The 14,706-nt window shown below is 36.2% G+C and overlaps 1 protein-coding gene across 4 annotated transcripts in view; it reads right to left on the bottom strand.

The window, feature by feature from the left end:
• Window positions 1-584: 584 nt before the first annotated feature.
• SESN1 (sestrin 1) overlaps window positions 585-14,706 on the bottom strand; it is a 102,150-nt gene continuing 88,028 nt past the window's right edge. For 3 of the 4 annotated variants that reach the window (XM_019734982.3, XM_088795522.1, XM_019734983.3), the window contains exons 2-10: window positions 14,205-14,270; window positions 13,228-13,428; window positions 12,395-12,577; window positions 10,404-10,646; window positions 7,226-7,373; window positions 6,066-6,178; window positions 3,813-4,003; window positions 2,395-2,539; window positions 585-1,763 (exon numbers count right to left, since the gene is read on the bottom strand). In XM_019734982.3, the coding sequence (XP_019590541.1) occupies window positions 1,677-1,763; window positions 2,395-2,539; window positions 3,813-4,003; window positions 6,066-6,178; window positions 7,226-7,373; window positions 10,404-10,646; window positions 12,395-12,577; window positions 13,228-13,428; window positions 14,205-14,270 (1,377 nt within the window). In that variant the 3' untranslated portion in view covers window positions 585-1,676. Of the gene's footprint in view, window positions 1,764-2,394; window positions 2,540-3,812; window positions 4,004-6,065; window positions 6,179-7,225; window positions 7,374-10,403; window positions 10,647-12,394; window positions 12,578-13,227; window positions 13,429-14,204; window positions 14,271-14,408; window positions 14,603-14,706 lie in introns of those variants that run through there. The other variant, XM_074333377.2, reaches the window with a different exon arrangement.

The following is a 14,706-nucleotide window of genomic DNA, read 5'->3' as shown; positions in this document are numbered from 1 at the left end:
TTTAAACATAAAATATATTGAAGATAATCAATTTCTAATTAGTGATTGTCTTATCTTCTCAATAGGGTATATATCCTTGGAACAGGTACCAACCACCTCTATTCAAAATTGTGCCTCCCCACTCCTGTCCCCGTCCCCACATTATACATTTGTAGGCAATATATTGAGCTCAATAAGTGTTTTGATGAGTAACAAGAGTTGTTATTACAACAGCTTTGGTTAGATTTAGAGCTATTTCTAGGTTGTTATTTTTTGTTATATCATTACTCCCTAATAATCCTTGTTTCTAATAATTCTTAATAATTCTATTTGAACTCTAAAACAACCTCAGTTCCAAAGGGAAAGGCATGGGACCATACCAGTCATTTCAAGATAAAAACAGTCCTACCTAAGTTCCTAAAGGCCCATTCTTCTTCGTATCCTTCAAAATAACTTCGAGAGTTTGCCATTTAATAGCAGTCTTGCATCTGATTACAGCATTATTTAAATGTGAATCTAGTTGGTTATTGGAAGTAAACAGGAACTTAGAACTGTTACTGGTTGTGAAGTCATGACTTTTTACGAGATTCAGACAGCAAATAAAATTGGAGAAAAGTTATTCTTTATTGAAAAATACCAATAATACTGACAGACTTCAAAAGCAATTCACGCTTCCAGAATACAAAGTACTTAACACATTTTTCAAACCTGTTTGCATTTCAAAGTTAGCATTTTTGTAAATCAAATTTGATAACCTGACAAAACATTTTCCAGCTTTATTATTTAAGGAGCTGCACAATCTTTAAAGTGGGGACAATGAGTCGGACGGGCACAGAAGTACCCAGGACTGTGCAGCAGTCTACAGCAACATTTCCCACAATTCTGGTGCCGGAAACAGAAGTACTGCACAAGATAGCTGCCCTCCAGTGTCAGAGTATCTTGGGAAACAGCATATCAAGAGATAGCCAGCTTTCTTAAAATTTACACTTTCATTCAAGATTGCTTTTTGAAGAATATCTTTAAGAATGGCACTGTAACTCAATGTCATCCAATAACTCTGAATTTAAAAAACAACAACTATAATGCAAATGAACTGTTACCATCAAAATGGTCTTTACTGAGCTGTGAGTAATAAGTCTATGCTTTTTTTTAGATGCAACAAAATTAACACATAGGCAAGTTTAATTTGAAACCACACAAATTACATATAGAGGCTCAGATAGTAGCAGTGTTCACTTTTATTTACTAATAGTTTAACTGGAACAGCCACTCTATTTTTTCCACCAGCAGGAACAGCAGCACCAAGATCTAATATTCTTTATGTATAAAAGCTTATGTCATTATCCAAGTCCCATTCTTTGCATGCTCCAATTCTTGTTATCTTATTTAACATAAAAGCAACAGGATTTGGAGAGTTACTATTTGCTGTATTGAAACAGTTATACAGCATCTTGTACTGTCAAAAAGCAAAATACTGTGAACGGCAACCCTTCTTCACAGCTCTACACTTGAAGCTGCCAAAGCATTCACTGCTCGTGCCAGCAGTGGTATTTCCACAGTAAAATAGCAGAAACTAAAGGAATCATGGCACAAAGGGTTTCTGAATTCTTGTATCTACCATTGGTCCTGGGGCTCAGTACCTCCCCCTGTAGACTACATCTGCTGCTCATTTCATCATCTTGAACGGAGGAAAGGCATCAGGTCATATAGCGGGTAATGGCTCTCAGAGCGTAAAGGAGTTCTGCTTGCATCCTAGCTTCTATAAGAAGCAGATTAACGTGAACCTGAGTGTAAAACACAACATTTAAGGTGGGGTTATAAGCAGTCACAGGTTTTCAGTGCATCTAATAAACACTGAAAATCAGGTACATTTACTGTGTGCCACTGAATAACTTAAGACGTCTTGGGTTTGTTGAACACAATATCAATTTATCAAAACAAAAGCTATCTCATATTCTTTTTGGATAGATGTTTTGAGCTTATATGTATGTTTCATCACATCTCTTCTTGGAGGTTTGTTACATTACAGAAAATCTTGACAGTGCTTTATTAAAACACAAACTTCCCCCTGCCAAATATCATTCAGTTATTTCTATAAAGATGAATCAAAGACTAGACCAGACATTTCTACCAAAAACAATTTAAAAGAGCTCTTGTAAAACGTCTTCTTTATCCTAAGTGGTGACACATGCCAGCCCTGCTGAAGGTGAGCCAGACCACCTGTCCTCCCTGTCTCTCTTCTTTTACTCTAGCACCGTGATGCGGTTCTCTCCCAAGGGGTACCTGAGATGTCTGTGCTGGCATATTCTCTGGGCTGGTGGGGGGATGGGAAGCTTTGAGAGCCATTAGATTAGGTGAAGGAGAACAAGAATCACTGCTAAGTTACGGAGTAAACACGCCACAATAGGTGCATACCTTCTCGGAGTGCTTGAACTGCCTCCAGAAGCTATCATACATTCTTTTGGTAACCTTTTCAGGAGTGCAAACAACAGTTTTGATATAAACTTTAAAGCTATGATCCAATAGCTGGTTAATTTCACCATAGTCGTAGTCATCATATCTGTTAAAAATCAAAGTGAGAATTTTATTTTCAGTGTGTAGTCTGTTTTCTTCTTACGAAAGTACACACATCATTAGTAAATGCTGTATTCTTTTTCCCTCTTTGTGTAGGTGGCTGTCACCCCAAATAACAGCTTTACAATGTTGAAATGGGGGTGGATGAGTGAGTATAAAGGGATAAGGAAAAGAGAAGTTAGAGAGATGAACAGAAAAACAAAAAAAGCAACAGTATGTATCTATAACCATGAAAAAGCAACTACACTGAGGAAAAAATTTTAGAGTTTATGAATATTGCTGAAATTAATCAAACTATATATATATATGATATGTAACTTATAATCCACTTGTGCAAATGAGAATAATTAGAATTAGTTTTCTCATGTTTCGAGGAGTTTCCTGGGTCAGATGAGAAAAAAAGGGGGGGTGGGGAGGAGCTATCTCAGAGGAAGGGTGGTCTATAGATGGCCTCACAATGTCTACACTTAGGAGACGCTGCTCTGCGTTAAGCCGAGAAGGTCAAAGGCACCAGTATCTGGCTGTCCCCACTGGGTGATGGTTTCTAGAACACCAAGGACTGAAGTCCTCTATTCCGTTTTTAGTGGAAAAGAGAGAAAGCTCTTGCAAAGCCAGTCCATTCAGGAGGCTACAGTCAATAGCCTGGCCACTGATAAAATAAGCAGCAAGAGAAAGCCTGACTTTCTGCGAAAACAATCAGAAAGTACTGCCGCATGGAGTTTGTGTGCATATGTGAGAAGGTGGTGTATCATACTGCATTTCCTATGTAATGTAATAATGTGGCTGAATACCTAACAATCAGGACATGAAAAGTTTGCATTTTAATGAAGTATCACAGGAGCAGGGAGTAGCTTCAGAAGGCGCCTGAGAAGAGCCAGAGGTCTGTAAGGGTACTAGGTTCCAAGAAGGTAGAAGTATAAGTGTGGCAGGAGATAGAAGATGAAACAAAGAGAAAAGATACCAAAGATGTCTGGTGACAAACCTGATGTCTTTTCCTCTAGGACCAGCTTGTCTGCCCTCCCTCCCCACCCCTGGAGGCATCCTGTCCATGTCCCCAACTCTCCCTCTTGCCTAGTTAGGAAAGAGAAGACAAACTGAGCTGTAATAAATCGGCTCTCTGAAGCATAAGCATAAAAATAAGCTACTGGACAGAGGAAAGTTTTGAGTTTATATGTCTGCGTGCATATGTGTTCCAAGTACCAAAATAATTTAGCCCAATGGAAAAATATCTCCGTACAAACATAAGAAAAGAGACTAACCTTATTCCAAACATGCACTGAATATAGTTCCAAATCGCCCGTCTAAGCATTGAGGTATCAACATCTTTGTGCGTTGCCATTGTATTATAAGTCAGATTGTAAGCAATGTGAAATTTTTCATCAATCAACTGTCCTACATCTGGATAAAGGCGATTTACCAAAGAATAACCATGGTCTTCCCAGCAATAGTCCTAAATACAGAGACCAGAACAAATGTGAATAATTAAAATGTGGCCGAGTATAGTCTTATGTCTACCGCTCTGCAGTGCGGTGAGGTGACTAATGGCAGCTGGAATCTGCTGCCTAAGACACATCCCTAGCTCCCGGCTTCACCTGCACTCGTCTGAAGTTTCCAATTTCTATAATGCAACATGCAAAAGGTTAGGTTGTATAACTCAGTGAATTTAGTACCCAGTGGAATCTTTTACACATAGGTCACCCATTTTCAGCTTTCTCTCTCACTGTCTCCTTACTCAGACTCCAGAGGCGACCATCTCGGGAGTTCTCTCTCCTTTCCCATCATTGCACTCATTCAAATAGTCCTCAGGTTTTTTCCCAAAAAAAATCTTTCCCAGATTTAATAATCCCCTTCCTTTCTTTCCACTTCAGACAAAACTTAGTTAAGTCCCACTTCTATGTTGCTCCCATATTTATTTTCTAAAAACACTTGTTTGGTATTATGTCATTACTCTGTTCAAAACCTACAAACCTGACCAATTTTAAACTAATTTCCCACTAGTCAGAAGTAGGAATCCTTTGTTTAAAGCTCTCAGCAGCCCCGTCATTTTCTTTATGATCCCTCCCCTCACATTATCCCTTAATCTAACTCAGCTAGAGGCTCCTCCACTTACAATGCCCAAGCGTTTGGACCATTCAGATCTCTCAATTCCTCATCTCCCTCCATAAAATTTCCAGCCCACACGATTTCTTCAATTCTATTATATTTCATGAACAACTTCACTATCAAGCAGAAATATTCTATAACTCTTCCTTGTGTCTATTTTTCATCCCCTTAAATAATATTTTAGTTCCTTGAGCAAAGAAAGAAAATCTTACAGTTCTCAAATATTTTCATAATTCTGGTAAAATCGTTATTACTTAACACTGGCCCCTAACAATAATTGGAAAAGTTGGGAATATCAATTCATTTGAATTAAATATTTACTCTCTAAATTAAGTAGTTATACAAAAGGTATTTTTAAAACACATTGAAACTGCAGTATGTTTCTACTGATGGACTGGAAGCAATCTTATAAAAGTGGAGCACAGAATAAAACTTTGCTAATTAATTGATGAGTCTCCGCGTTCATTCTGGTACTATGGGCTCCTACTACTGTTACTCCTGAGATACGCTTGCAAAGCAGTTAGCACAGTGCCTCCTACTAAACAAACACAGAGGAGGAGCCTGGTATCCAGGGGGCCACCAGGTCCCTCAGGGCCCATGGACTCAACAGACCCTGAAGTGTACTGAGGAAATTTTACTGCGTATTTCAAAGTGAAGGATTTGAGAGCTAAAGAAACTGGGTCTACCAGCAATAATGCTATTCCCTACATCATGAACTTCATATACTCTAAGAAATAGGTTAAGTAATTTTGGAATAACATTTATTTATGTGAATCCTACCAAGGTTTGTTTAAATTTGAAACCCTCAAAAATTCTCATTGCTTCAAATAACATGTAGTTCATTTTTTAAAGCAAATTAGGATACTGTAATTGTTATGCCCTATTTACTGTGGCATCAGTGTTTAAGCACATCTTTTACATCTTATTTTCTCATCCTCTTTCCCACCATCCACACGTTTGAGATGCTGAGGACATTTCTCGTGTCACTCAGGCCTGGCGCTTTCAGGGCAGAAATCGCCTCATTTTAACATTGGGGCTCAGTAGGAGACGGGGAGAAAAACCAATGCTGTAAATACGCGCTACGTTCAAATGCAGCTATTATTTATTGTTTAGTTATATTAGAACCTTAAATGAGTTTTTATGTACCATCTGGGAACCTAAGCATTATTGTAGTTTTGTTTTATGAGTGTATGTAGTTTGAATTCTGAGCAACTGATTTACGAACTTGAACATTACAATAAATACACCTTTAACAATACAATAAATATACCTAAGGGAACTGCCCGTACACAGAAAAGTTACTTCTTTCTGCAGTATTTTACAGTACTCAAATGTACATGGCTCTTTCTTATTTTAAATCAGACTGAGATATTTCAAACCAATCATGTACATAAAAGTTGCAATTTTACCTGGACTCGAAATGTTGGTACTTGTATCCCATGTCTAGAGAAATCCTTATAGCCATAACTAGTATCCTCAAAGTGACGAGATACATCTCTTGCTGGTGTAACTTCTTCATCATCTGAAATAATGAAAAAAAAAATGCCACTGAAAACTTCTCAAAAACAGGATGCTAGTTAAAATTCATTTGACCTATAACAAGTAAAAGTAGGATAATCCTTCCTCTGACACTGAGTAACCAATATCAACTAAAATAAAGTCTTAAAACGATAAAGAGAAATAGCTTATTTACCGGTAAATGGAATATAATAAAAGTAGATTCTCTGTTATAAAAAAAAACCTCATGGTTGAATTTTTATGCTTTGCATTCGGACCCTGTCTTCCTCTATCTCCACTCCAATTTATAGATAATAGATTCCACTTAAAAGTATGTACTCAAAGTATGAACACCTTTTTGAATAATTTTCATGGAGATAAATTAGCTGTGCTCTAAACTTTAGCACTTGGACTATTTTTGTTGAATATTGTCACACAAAATATAGTATCTCTCTACCAGCGCAAAGGTTCCTAAATGATGAAGGAAAGAAAGCTGTGTATGTATGTATATGTCATCATTTTTACAATGTTTCCCACTCTGTTCTAAATAAATCTTTTTGGATTATCTTCACATTTAGGAATTGATGAGATTATAGTTTCAAGTAAAAACAAAAACTTTTCCTCAAGGAAAAAGAAGCTAACATCCAACTTCCACTAACAGGCATACCTTGTTGTATTGCATTTTGCTTTATTGCACTTTACAGATGTGGTGTTTTTTTACAAACTGAGGGCAAGACTCTCTACCAGCAGAAAGACTGTGACTTGCTTTACTGTGATACTTGCTTTATTGTGGTGGTTGAGAACCGAACCTACTATATCTCCGAGGTATGCCTGTATACAAATTAGAGTTTTCCAAATGTCCTTTCTCTCAGCCTAGCACTATTTCCACTGTAACTTCCTTTTCTAGGTTGTCTGCGTTATTTATGAGCAGAATACCTATGCAATAGCCTCTCTAAAAGGAAAAACATATTTGGACTAATGTCTAAAAACTTTAAATTTTTCTAAATAAAAAAGTTGGGCTCCTTTTTTTAAGCAATAGAAATTTTATCAATTATGTAATGGTTGCTTTTACCTGAAGAGAAGACAAACATGCTTTCTCTTTTTTCTATTTCAAAACGTGAAGCCATCTCTTCCTGACTGGCCTCTTCTTCATCTCGACATTCCTGTAATTGCCTCATCTTTTCCATGAGGGCTTCGACCTCAAAGAAAGAATCACTTACCTGAAGAGAAAATACAATTAATGTTACATATGTTAGAGGAGGAAACTTTTGAATTTTCTTTTAAGTTTACAAGAATTTGGATCTTAACAGAATATAGGAAAAACAAATCTTACAATTTTCATATACAAGAATGAATCAAAAACTGGTTTTGGCCTATTACAGATATGCAGATTTTAAGATACAAGAGAAAAATTATTTTAAGAACAGATTCTAATGTTTTTTCCTTAGAAAGTAATAATGTCATTACTATTAATCCTAATTTTTAAAAATTAAAATTTAATACTGCTACTTATCAATTTAAAACAGAACTGAATATTTAAAAGTTAACTTCTACTTGCTCAAACAAATAAGATACACAAAGTGGTTTTGCATCAGCTGTGTACATTGGGCATACTGTCAACATATATCTATCTTTAAAATTATAGTAATTGGCTTTATCTTTCCAATTTACCAATTAAGAATGGAACATGTCCTTACAGGGCTGGAGCTGTCCACCTGACCTCTGCAAATGGGGCTGTCACTTGCTGGGATGACTACAGCAGTGGCACATATAGTGACAGGTCTGACACATGAGCACTGGCCAAGTGATCTTGAACTAGTCAAACAATTTATACTTCTCTGCCCTGCTGCATCCTTACCATGAAAGCTGGATCAAATCTGTGGAATTTATATCTTATAAAATACATATAGTAAGAAATCTTAAAACTTCAAATCTCAATATTCAAATACAAAACCAGTGTTTTCACTTTATAAATTTCTTTTCTTAGAAATGTTCTTCCCCCTACTCTTCCACTCTCTTCCTGGCTTACATCCATTGGTTCTTCAGACGTCAGATTACATGCTTCTCCGGACCCACAACCCAGCCACCCTAATTACTCTCAGTCAGCACTCTGCTCTTTCCTTCAGAGCACCAATCATAGTTTGTAACTGTTATCACAATTACACTTTGTAATTGTTTGTAATTGATACTTGTTTAATACCTGCCTCCCTAAGACCAAACCTTCAAATAGAAGTGCAAGGGACCAGTCTAATTTATCAGTAGCTATTCAGAACCTAGCATAGCGCCTGGCACATAGGAGATATTTATGAACCATTTGTTGCAGAATGACTGTCAGGATAATTCTATATTAAGAGAAAACTAGTCTATACTACTTGCACTTTATATTTTCGTATGATCCTAACAGTTACTTCAAAATACCCTGTACTTTCTCTCATAATTTCATAATGGAAAGTGTTTCTATGATATATTGATGATTCTTCTGAGGCATGTATCTCCACAATTATTCCTGAAACAGGGTCAGTAGCTAAACAAAAATAAAACAAGGCTGAAAAGGATTACATGTTGCTTAAGAGAATGACCCAGTGTTGTTTTTTTTTTAAATCAAGGTCTCGGTCACCTTACATTGTCCCTCATTATGTTAATTTATTTTGTTTACCCATTTTCCTCTAAAATAAACTGTCCAAATGTTAAGTATTCTTAGAAGAGACAATTCTTGATAGATTACACTGAAATAAGAGGGAAAGGAAACAAAGTGCATATCTTTTGCTCCTTGAACAATCTGTTAAAGTTGTGAGTAGTGTAAAAAAGTTAACACATTTCATTTTAATATTAAAATGTTAATGTTGTATGAGGAAATTATTTTTTACTTTTTTTTTTTAACATTTGTAATTGAAGAACTGAGTCAAATATCTGATATGTACCTGAAGGGAATAAGCTATATCAAACTCACTGTCAAGTGCCATCAGTGTGCGCTGTAAACCTAAAAGTAGCCAACTCAACACCTGAAAATAGCTTATCTACTAGAGAAAAATTTTCTATGAATTCACTATTATCTTATTTGACAGACGGATAACTAAAAACAATAAATACTTTTTCTTTAGCCTTGTACTAAATCAAAGGCAGGGAAGGGCAATAATACAAGCATCTAGCAACTCATATTCTCTCCCTTAGACCATCTCATAACTTCTAAGCTTTGATAAATAATCAATGGCCATAAGTAGGACTGTAACATGAATCCAGGTAGCTCAGAAAAGGGTGAAACTGATGGTCTTGGGCCTTGTCAGCCCAGCATGGTGCTGCGCTCACCATAAGTAAATGCTACCTCTTGTTTAGCACCTGATAAATACCAAGGGCTGTGCTAGGCCTTTAACCTCTTTAGAGACATTTCATTTAAGCCTCACAATAACCTTGTGTTTGATCTTCATTTCGACATGAAAGAACAGAGGCCCAGAGAGTTAGATAACTTGCCCAGTCAAACACATGAGTTAAAGGCATTCCACTCGTCCAAATCGGTTTCAAAGGAATAATACAACTGAGAAAATCTGCAAAGTATTCAGAAGACTGTGATGCTGTTTCTGTGATTTCTCTTTGGAAACATAAAATAAACCCTTGCTCTTTCAAGTACAGCAAAAGAATGCAGAGGGAATTTTGACTCATCGTATACAGGATCTAAAATTTGCTTATAGAAAATTCAACTCGTTCCAATCTGAGAAAATATAAAAGTGAGAGGAAAGAAAGAACAGAGGTGAAATCATTTTAATATTATTTACATTTGCTTTTATATCTGTAAAAAGTTAAACATGAAAAATAATTTTAAAAGGAGAAATTTCCAGATGAAGGCTCATTAAATCTTGTAAAAGATGAACAAGTAAGAAGCCAGCCTGTTTCTTTTGTGCAAAAGGGAAGAAGATGTGATGGAAGTCACCACCACCACTTAGTGCTATAGTCAGCCTCCCTCCACTCGCTGCAGCAGCCAAACACCAGCCGGCTCTGATGGGGCACATGCTGGTGGCGCCTAATCCTATAACCTCCTAGAGGGTCTAATAATTTTGTATGTCCCTTAGCACTAGACTAGTGCTGGGCATTTGGAGGCCGTCAATAAATACTTGCTGAATGAATAGATCTAAGGACCTACTATTGCTCTGGACTTAACAGTGTGGATTTCCTAAGAAGCCAAATGAAAAAATAATGTAACAGCAATTACTGTGATTAGTCTTATGACAGTCTTGTCACAAATAATAGATACTTACCGGAACATTTCCTGCGGAGTTGACCTGCATTTCATCCACACTGTGGTTGCCATTCGTAATGTCACAGATGCAGTAGTTATTGACAGAAGGAGGCCTGAAGGTGTGGCCACCATCACAGTGAATTTCTGGACTGATTCCACAGCCAAATGTGAACGAGGCAAGAGAATGATAGTGTGTGAGTAGAACAACAGCATGTACCAGTTCTGCAAGGGACCAACTGTGCTCTTCCGCTTTTAAAAGTCCCTTAGGAAAAACAAATGAGAACATTGTTATAGTGGGGTATGGTAGTAAAAGTTTATCTTGGTATTTAATCTTTTGAAAAACAGGATTGGTCATTATATAAAACCTTGTGTAAAATTACAATTTGAGACATGTAGAACCCAGAATTTGCTAATTTTTATCAACATGTATCCACAAATAGAGTTTAACATAATCTGATAATGACATACTCATTATTTTGATTTTCTGAAATCCTGATTTAAAAATAGAATGCATTTTGCATTAAAAGCAGTTGCTGTACTTCAGATACTGGATTATGAACAGATTAACTATATTGTTAGTTCAAAGATTCAAACCAAATGTAATTTGTGTTTAAAGTGGAAGATACTGTATAAAATACGCCTGTGTTTTTCTTTATTATCAGGCTTCCTCAGGGAATTTTCAAGATATTTGTTTGATCTTGACTGAATATTCCTATATCAAATTATATTTATTTTAAAAATTATGTCATTATGCCCAAGGTAAAGTCTATAGTTCTTTAGTCTTACAATCGTGTCCCTTCTTCATTATTTTATAATCTTATGTAATTTTTCATTACTAGAAAACATAATAGACATTGCGTTAATCGTATTCAAATTTTGTATCTTCTTGATAAGATGCTTTGATTATGTAACAGTATCTAAAATATTCTATAAAATAGACAAGACCAAAAATATGTATTGTCAAGGATTTCTACTGCACGGTAGATACTTTTAGGGAATGATAATCTACTTTTATTCTATTATATTTAGTAATAAATAGAACCAGAAGGAACTAGTTTAGATGGTATTCTTAACAGATATACTACCAGATACCAATTCACACCTATCAGAATGGCTAAAATCCAAAACACCAAATGCTGGCAAGGATGTGGAGCAACAGGAAAGCTCACTAACTGCTGGTGGGCATGCAAACTGGTGCAGCCACTTTGGAGACAGTTTTACAGTTTCTTACAAAGCTGAATATAGACCTACCATACAATCCAGCAATCACACTCCCAACTATTTACCCAACTGATTTGAAAACTTCTGTCCACCACAAAGCCTGCACAGGGAATGTTTGTAGCAGCTTTATTTATAATTGCCCAAAAAATGGAAGTAACTAAGATAGACAAATGGTGGTACATCCATTGGACTATTGGCTGTTTTTCAGCAATAAAAATAAATGAGCTAACAAGCCATGAAAAGGCCCTGGAAGAGCCTTAAATACATACCGGTAAGTAAAAGAAGCCAATCTGAAAAGGCTATATATACTGTATGATTCCAACTACATGACATTCTGGAAAAGGCACAACTACAGAGACAGTAAAAAGATCAGTAGTTGCAGGAGTTTAGGAGTAAGAGGACAGCAATGAACAGGGTAACACGGGGAGCATGGGATTTTTTAGAGCAGTGAAACTATTCTATATGATACAGGACATTATGCATTTGTCAAAACCCACAAAACTATACAACACAATGAGTTGACCCTAATAAAAACTATAGACATTAGTTAATAGCAATATATCAATACTGATTAATCAATTGCAGAAAATACACTATACTAATAATGCTAGATGTTAATAATTGGAGAACCTGGGCGTGTACGTGAGGGGGTACAGGAGGTTGTGGCGTAGAATATGGGAACTCTGTACTAGCTGTGCCATTTTTCTGTAAACCTAAAACTACTCTAAAAGAAGTACATTAAAAAAATGTTTTTAAATGACCCCCAAGATACATTATTTCCCTACTTACCTCAATGTGTTCTTTGGTAATAAGCCAAGGTCTATGGGCTAACACTTTGTTAAGTTCTCCTAAATTTTGTAGTTTCCGTGGAGCATTCTCTAAACCATTAAGCCACTTGGGGTCCCCACCAACGTGAAGGAAATCATTTACATGGAGGTTCACTAAGTAGGAGCACTGATGTCTTGCTGCAGCCTTAAGAGAAAACAAAAAGATTATTCCAACTAAAAATATTAAAATCTTGAACAACTACAAATCCTTTTTCCTCACAATGTGCAAAACATCTACTACTTAAGTTTTTGATTGGTGTGTTTTCAAATTTTCCTAAACTACAGAAATGAAGTTTTCATATAGTTTAAAAATTCATACACTGCAGAAAGCACCTCAGAAATATTCTAAGACAGAAATATTCTAAGAACAAACAACATACCTGATAAAAGTATTTGAACATTAGCAATTTTATTTATATACCAACTTTCAGAACTCAGATTAAAAAGAAATTTTAATTAAGGTGCCAACCATAAAAGAATGGAACATTAGTTACGAATCGACAGGAGTAGCACCACTGAAGTCAATGTGATCTATTTATAATAGTGAAGTAGACATTGTGTTCTACTTTATTCTCTTATTTCATAGAAAATGGTTCTCAACAGTTTATAAATACATGTTTCTTTTTCTGCTATACTTGAGAGCATACTTATTAAGAAAGAGGAAAAACAGATACTACCTAATAGGAATCCAACTGGAAGTCAGAGAATAAGTATTTATCCCTATGTTTAAAGCCTTAATCATCTCTTAAAAACATTAATAAAGCAGAAAGAATTTTTCACTGAATGTTTACAAACCATTATTCCAATGTAGTGCCGATAATGCAGGGGTAACGGCCCATCCATTTGCAGTAGATAGTGTTGAGTTTTTAAGAAACTTTCTAAATATTGTGGGTGAAAAACCATCACTAATGTAATGTTATCCAAACGACCCAAAGCAGCAAAAGAATCTGAAAATAAAGCATGCATCTGTGCGTCTTCACTCCCCACTTGGAGAATCTGTATAAAAGAGGAAAACCATGGTTACATAAATTGTAAATCAGTATTAAAGAAAGAAAATATGCATGCACTGCAGTCTAAGGGTCATCGAGAAGCAGATTAAATTTGGCTTAAGAGGAGACAGAAGTTATACCTCTACAGACATAACTCGACTGGGAGCAGAAAGAAGAATAAGCAGTCCCATATTATGTAGTGGGGGATAAACAACAAAGGCCCAGCATTAAAGGGCAAATAAGTTGCTGGCAGACCTGGCCAGAATCCAGGTAAAGAAGCAAACTTGCAGAGCTTGCAAACAGACACTAAAGCCTTTCTTATAACAATGCCTACTCTCACTCAATTTAAGGAGAACTAAAATTGACTAACAGCAAGAAAATCCCTGTGAAAACAAAGCATAGGAGCTTTTACACACTTAAAATTAAACATCCAATTGAGCACTGACAGATATCAGCCTGTGAGATGGTCAAGACCAAGTAGCTTAGCTACAGGCACTCCTAAACAACATCTAAATATAAGCAGATGGAGCATCATTGGTCAAAAACAAGTATTGCCTTTCCTTGATTAAATATGGGTGTTAGAAAAGCAACATGAAATACTAGAAATCAACATGACTACAACAGCTTTCTAATCCCAGATTCACTGCCAAAGTGTGATGATTAACTGTGACCAACTCTGCGTAAAACATGTTGACTAACAATTGTTCAGATGCCAAGATGTGGGTCATGAAAGGTTTTCCTTAAAAGCATACAGTTCACTATGTACTTTCACAAACAACATACCTCCTTTTCTGGGATAAATCTGCTTGGTCCATGTCCTAGTGGTCGAGGAATTCTAATTCCAAGTTCCTAGAAAAGAAAATTACACCATCTCAGGCCTCCAGCAGTAAACAACATGAACTGAGGCTACAGGAATGAGAGGGAAAAACAACCAGTTGAACAGAGACAGGCTTGTTTTGGTTTGTTTTCACGGCCATATATACATACCAACTCCTCCGTTTGCATCCATAGCTCACAACAGCTTATAATACGACTCTGACTAAAAGCAATAAAACCTGTTTCACTCAAACCAGAGTTTTGCATAAAGTACTTGGCAAAAAGTCTAGAACAGAAAGTTCAGCACATTGCAGCCAACCCTGTGGATTGTCAGTGATACAAAATAAGACCAATATGTTTGTACATCCAAAACCCAAGCAACCAAAATGTCAATTCTTGTGCATCTTGTCAGGAAATGAAAAAGCAGTAACCTCTACCTAGATGTCCTGAACTGGAAGAAGGGTAATTA

This window comes from Rhinolophus sinicus, chromosome 2, assembly GCF_057876585.1.
Source record: "Rhinolophus sinicus isolate RSI-liver-muscle chromosome 2, RSI-T2T, whole genome shotgun sequence".
NCBI classification, from domain to species: Eukaryota; Metazoa; Chordata; class Mammalia; order Chiroptera; family Rhinolophidae; genus Rhinolophus; species Rhinolophus sinicus.
The sequence above is the reverse complement of the archived record's forward strand: the minus strand, read 5'-3'. Positions and strand labels throughout refer to the sequence as shown.